This window comes from Mastigoproctus giganteus, chromosome 2 (assembly GCF_048544385.1).
Source record: "Mastigoproctus giganteus isolate SK-2022 chromosome 2, ASM4854438v1, whole genome shotgun sequence".
Lineage (NCBI taxonomy): Eukaryota > Metazoa > Arthropoda > Arachnida > Uropygi > Thelyphonidae > Mastigoproctus > Mastigoproctus giganteus.
This window is the reverse complement of record NC_143576.1, coordinates 213,829,844-213,836,476: the sequence shown is the minus strand read 5'-3', so window position 1 is coordinate 213,836,476 and position 6,633 is coordinate 213,829,844. Positions and strand designations below refer to the sequence as shown.

The window sequence follows — 6,633 nt, the reverse complement described above, 5'->3', positions numbered from 1 at the left end:
CTTAACATATCGTCGAATATTTCCTTCTAATCATATAAAACCTTAACGTGTTGCTTGAAGGGTTGTTGTACTTGTCCTCTAGTACAATAAAGATTTATTTATTTTCTGATAGAAATCTGTGATGACATCCCCCCACCCCTTTGAATCCTGAGGATGCTTCTGGCTGCTTTCTGATACGCATAGACCCCAATTTAAACCGATGGTACCAAGTCCGAAAATGAATTCAAGTGTGTATACAATTTCTCTAATGTGAAATAACTTGTTACGAATAATATATAAAATATAACAATTTATGTACAAAAAACGTTGGCTGTTACAAGCTGTAGGTTCATGAAAAATAATGTATATGCACATGTGTAATAATGCATTCAAATTCAACAACACCTGACCGGTTTAACAAGTTCGAAGCAGCAATCCGTTAAAGATGGATTTGGATGTCTTCAGGCTTTTTCTTGTTGTTTGATTCATTTCAAAATGTTGTCAAGATCGTTTCCAAACAATGCTGCATCATTGCTTTCGGTGGGAAGTCCCTCGAGGTCTGGTAATGGAGGGGAGCTTTTTCGTTTGCAGTTCTTATTGAGACCTACTCCAGAGTAATGAGGCAACTGTTGCATTATCTCATAGAGAAATTCACCAGGGGAAAGAGTACAGGATGCATCACGATGTCCATGTAATTTATAATCTTCTCTGATGTAACCCTAGAGGGATGTAAATACACGGAATTAGGATTAAAGTTCACCTACTGGGAGGCATCTCAAGAAAAATCTAATTGATGGAAAGATTTTAAATTTGGTAAGCACTCTATGGTAACAATGTTAATCAATATCGGAAAATTGTAAAATTGGTAGAACATTGTTTCTTATCGGAGGAGAATAACTTTTTAGGCGCTTTTTCCACATGTCGTGGCCGAGTTAGTAGCAATGATCTATCCGGATTCCACCCTACAGTAGACATCAAGAAGGTACAGTTACAGAGGGCTCGGGAACGCCAATACTAGACAATAGAGAATTGGAAAAACTTTGCCAGATCTGACAAATTCCAGTTCCTGCTATTTTATGTTGAGAGGGAGGTCCAGAATATGGCGAAAATGGCATGAGTCCATGGATCCATCCAGACAGGCAACAGCTGGAGGTGGCAACGTACTGGAGTGGGGAAAATGTTTTCGCGGTATACATTGGGCCCCTTCATACTGGTATAGCAGATTTGGACAACACAGGTTCTCTAGAAATTGTTCCTCACCAGGCACATAACTTGGATGCAGTGTGTTCATCTGCGAATGGTTTCTTTCAAAAGGGTAATGCACCATGTCACAAGGCCAGAAGTGTGCAGAACTGGTTCCAGGAACATGAGAGTAAATTCAGCTTACTGAGGTGGCCGCATAAATTACCACATCTCAGTCTAATTGAGCACCTGTGGGATGATTCGAAAACAGCTCCTGGGAGTATGGCGCGCAAACAACCATTCAATTCGGAACAGCTGTGGAAAGCATTTGAGTCAACGTGGACCAGCATCACTGTGGCACGCTTTCAACATCCCGTTGAATCCGTGCTACGACTAATCCAGACAAAAGAGGGACGTTCTCGCTGTTAAACAGACGCACCTAATAAAGTGGACACTCAGTATGCATTCCCTTGAACTCGTATCTAAAAATAGACTTCACTCACATGAATATTCGACCGACATGAAAATACACGATGCTGCACTAATTTTAACAAAATTTAATAGATGTAACCATTGTAGGGCAGATATTTGCATCAGTATAAGAAAATGCATATACTGTATTTATAATGGCGTCGGTGAGTAGATAGCAAAGGTGTAACCTTACTCGATGTTAATTGTATTCCATTAGCTAGACGAAGACTGAAAGAGTTCTTGTAGGAATATTGCTGATGCACGATGAAGGATGTCGAAACATGTCTTTCACCCTCGTGTGCAGCACAATTAGTATAATCACTGTGCATTCTGTATCAGGTGAAAAAGACCTGACTTCGAATCCATCAATGATGCCAGAAATTTTTATGAGTCTCTTTCACAACTTGGTTGAGTTAGTCAGTCTCAAGCAAGGGTAGCATAGCTTTTTCTCCCAGACACTCGCGTTTTTCATTGGTTGTTGTAGGGATTTAGGAGCTGATGCTCTTAAAATTCTACAACCACCAACCAACTAACCAACCAACACGGCCAATAACACTGTAGAAAATAAATAGCAGCCTTATTATTTTATAACCAAAACTTAAACCATCCATTTGCTTCTTAAAATGGCAAGTCTATTTTAAACAGAATGTGAAAAAACAGACTTTCACATTCGGTAAAGTTTATATCTACATCGAAATCCCTTTAGCTAGCGTAACTTACCAGTTCCACACCGCAGTCAATCAGATTTAAGGCAGCATGGAACATCAGCTCACTGGGAACTATATTTTCGAAGTTGCCCATAAAGGCTATAGAGATAGAAACGTTGTTGTATCCTCGTGTGTGTGCTCCTACATGATCCCAGCCACGTACTCTATAAACACGCCCCTCATTGCCAATCACGAAACTATAACCCAGGTCTGACCAATCTATAAATAAATGCCAAAAATTACTTCCACATAAGTTATGCTAAATTGTTTTGTTTGGGAATTAACTAAAGATTAACTTAACACGTATTTAGGAATTCAGATAAAGTGAGTTATTATCATTTAGGTAACTTACCCCAGTTCATGTGTAAATCCTGCATCCACTTCATTAACCTGATGCACTCTTCTTTATCATAACATGTGGCACCAGCTGTGTGATGGAAAAACACGTGTTCCACAGGAGTTTTGAGTGGTTTGAGCGGGCCAGGCTTTTCTGCTCGCCATTCATCACGTTCAACCATTTCGATTCCTCCACATTCTGTATGGAAGAAAATAAAAACTTATATACACACAGTTTAACCTCTTTTAATTCGTATAGTATATATAATGCACTTCTCCTTATAATCTGTTCAGAGTAAGGAACACCATGGAATTTTACACAACAGTATGGACCTATCCATTAGTTACTCACTCCTAGCTTCACTTCTGACATCTGCCCTTCGGTAAAATACCATTTTGACCATGGCCAGCATTAGAAGTTGAAGCGCAGATTTGGCTTAAATTCCGTTTGTGAATTTGTAATTGGAATTGGGAATAAAACAACCATCCATTGGACGACTACAAAGGTAGTTCTAATGTCATTAATGGTTGAGTAACCATGGCCACACTGTTAATATCATACCCGCGTTGTTTCTCATTCTTATCTTAGACAGACTAATTACTAATAAGAAAAACAAATGGCGCCAGATTGATTTCATCTTCAATGGAATTTAGTAATTTTAATTAAAGTTTCACATTAATTAAATATTAATTTAAACTTTTAATTTGCAAATTAAAATTCTATCGCTTATGATATTGCATAAATCAGTACACACCGTGTCTGGATCCTGTTGGAAATTCATTTCTAAATGACGCAATCATTACTATACATGACGTCATCACACATGCGGCGAGAATATTTTGCTGGACAGCCATAGTTGTATGCTCTGAAAGAAAAACAAACGTTAGTCAATTTATGCACTAATTTCTTTGCAACATACTGTATTCAAAATTGAAGTAAGGAACAAATTGTAATAACAGGCTTTGTATTCGGAGAAACAGAACACTGAACTATTTTTTAATGCTTTGTATTCATCTTTATATGTTCAAACTTCTGTACAGCAAGTAAACTGATCCTTGTACAGAATTAGGAGAACGTTCAGTTTCCATCTATTTTATTGTTTTACTCCGGTTATTAGTCGATCCGTTTTCTCGTGGTGCATCCTGGTCTTGCACTGTCCCAACTTTAAACCGGTATATTCCAAAAAGTAATAGTTTTTGGAATATGATATGAACTTCATATATTAATGTTATAATGAAGAATTGGTTGTGGTCCTGAGGGTAACGTACACTGCCACAAAAATTCCGAAAGTGAATCAATAAGATTCAGTTTCGGAATATCCAAACAGAATGATCTTCACAACTTTGGAGTGTATCCCCGCAGATTAATCTCGTTGCAAATGAAAAGAATTATTCTAATGATTCTTTCACTTATTAAAGAATCACTGGATCTCTTCTTTCGGAAGGATTCTCAGAACTCTGGTCGTCATTTCAGTAATGTCCACCTTGTTGTTGAATATTCAATCCTTAAGATGAGCTTTCAGCTTTGGAGACAGCAAGAAATCAAAAGGGACCATATCAGACTAAGACTATTCTCACTTTAATGTTTCTAATGGCATCATTTCAGTTTATGGAAGAAGGAGAAATCGCAAGGCACCAACTCGAGATAGGAGGAGTACATGGTACCACAAAAATATCGAGTTTCGCCAGATATATAAACTACAGTCAGGGCACTATAGGGATTTGCACCGTCTTAAAAGGAGGCAGTGTGTCATTTTCCCATATTTTCCTGCATTTCTTTCTAACTAAATCGCTCATACATACTAAAATCCCTCGAGAGAATGCCTCATTCGGAAAGGCACTCATCATGAGTGCCTCCAAGAAGGCACTCATGATGAACTAGTCCTTCTCAGGCGAAAATAAAATGCTAACAATATCATATTGACATGTGTTAATAAAACCCCTTATTTTTTATCGGCCATTTTTAACTTTGTAAAACATTAAAATTTTGTTTCACGGCTCAGTGACTTAATTCTGAACGTTGTTTGCAACAATTGTTGTTGTAGGAGGGTTTTAGAAGCATCAGCAATTAAGGCCATATTGTTCCGTGTATATTATCTGTAAATTTCGTATGTTCTGAGGTCAATTTTCTGTTTGCTGGACGAAAAACTAGAGTTTCCGGGAGAAAAACTATGCTACCCTCGCTTGAGATCGACTAACTCAGCCACGTCGTGAAAAAGACCCATAAAAATTCCACCCGTCATCGACGGGACTCGAACTCAGGTCTTTTCCACCCGGCATGGAGAGGACCGTGATCACCAACTGTGCTACCCATAAGGGCAGTTTCTCAGTAATGATTATTGAACACTGTCAGCTCATTGTTAATGTCGTATTGTGTGCCATGGTTTTTAGACTTTGTACCCAATTTCGTTCTATGCACATCTCGATTGTCTAACCAAACTGTCCAAGACTGAATTCGCAAATAATTGATTGAGGACTTTCATGAGAGTTATTAAGACAATTTGGTCAATAAAAATGACCTAAAGTTTACGTATAATAGATGAATTCTTGCTTTTTATTTTTCAGCACCTTTCGGCATGACATTAATTCTTGTATTAATTTTAATTTTGGTTTACACGCTATAGCGACGAACAAGTGTTTTGTTGACATAATCACATGTGAACTCAGCTGGGTTATCTTTGTAGGGATCAACCCTGTTATTAATGTCTTTACTGATGCTTTAAGTGTCCCATTTTAATTTTTAAAAAACAATGGACAGCAATTATAACAACAATAATATTGACCCAAGAAAGTAAAGGGTTACCAAGTCCATAAACAAATTCACTCTTGTAAAAAAGTTCAGTTGCAATTATAAAATTCAAAATATTAAGAAAAAAGGTTTATTTGATGGAATTCGGTGAAATCTTCTATGAAAGCGAATTGTTATAATGCCCAATTACATTAACTTTGAAAAGAAATGTCTCTTTTTTCGCGAATGGTAAGCCTGACGTCATCACTACATTATACTGAAGGATCAGTCCAGAATAATTCAGGAATCCAATTGGAAATGTATCAACTATAATAGTTAAACAACTTCCATGAATCTCATTCTGTTCACAAGACTGATAATAAGAGTTGTGGTAAAGGAGGATGCTTAGAGAGGAAATCATAAATGGCTATACGCTAATAGCGTCACTCCACATCCCTAGGCATTTAAGGAACGCTCAGTTTCAGTTTCTTTTAGACGCATTTCGTTGAAAACAAAAGTCCCGCATTTAAGCAGAAGTAAGATAAACATTTTAAGACGTTCGGGACAAAAGACAGAACGAAAAACACCTCGAAACTCACCTGACTCTTGTCTTTTTTTTCACGATTACCACTACAAAATCCTGACGATTATTTAAGGTGTGTGGTTACCTAGCGGGAGATGCTAGCGGTCCTCCTGGTTCTCCGCAAACAAACATACACGCGAAGGAAGTAAGAAACAGGTGCGATCTGTGTAGCTTCTGTTTATAAAACGTTCGGCAGGTGACGTCAAAAGTGTAAAGAATGGTGAACCGAAGGGTGTGTACTGGAATAGCGCTGGTGAGCGTGCAGCAAGTTCAAAGATCAACGTGTACCAGTACCTATGTGCGTGACGAGTCCATCTTTGTTCTCCCATTTGATGTCCCTCTCCTGCACGTGTTTCGGGTGACTTAATTGGCGGTAGTGTAGTCTGTCAGTAAGGCATGTTAGAAAAATTGGATTTTTGAATATTAATGAGTTATTGAAGCGGAAAGAAAGAAATCTTGATATTTTTTAGCGAAAAAGAAAAGTTACCATTCAAAGACGCTGTTGCGCAACTGAAGGAAATGTTTCACAACGTCACGTGATCCAAGAAACTTTCCCTCTACGTCTTAGCGATCATTTTCACTGTCCTTGGGACAGGACATTCTGTATGACCAAGTAAAGAGGAAGCTGTCCCGGTATAGGATACACG

General features: G+C 38.1%; 1 protein-coding gene across 1 annotated transcript; it reads right to left on the bottom strand.

Moving 5' to 3' along the window:
- Positions 1 to 274: 274 nt before the first annotated feature.
- On the bottom strand, positions 275 to 6,179 carry LOC150090062 (peptidoglycan recognition protein 1-like). Its single transcript, XM_090389733.1, has 5 exons — positions 6,003 to 6,179; positions 3,431 to 3,541; positions 2,692 to 2,874; positions 2,353 to 2,558; positions 275 to 698 (listed from the first exon to the last, which is right to left on the bottom strand). The coding sequence occupies exons 2-5, from the start codon at positions 3,528 to 3,530 to the stop codon at positions 465 to 467; spliced, it is 723 nt and encodes a 240-aa protein (XP_090245859.1). The 5' UTR covers positions 3,531 to 3,541; positions 6,003 to 6,179; the 3' UTR covers positions 275 to 464.
- Positions 6,180 to 6,633: the final 454 nt, after the last annotated feature.

Coding starts and splice junctions, on each gene's coding strand:
- LOC150090062 (XM_090389733.1), bottom strand. CDS start 3,530: ATGGCTGTCCAGCAAAATATTCTCGCCGCATGTGTGATGACGTCATGT. Junction 2,875..3,430: donor TCCAACAGGATCCAGACACG/GTGTGTACTGAT, acceptor TCTTCCATACAG/AATGTGGAGGAATCGAAATG. Junction 699..2,352: donor TTGACTGCGGTGTGGAACTG/GTAAGTTACGCT, acceptor ACATCCCTCTAG/GGTTACATCAGAGAAGATTA.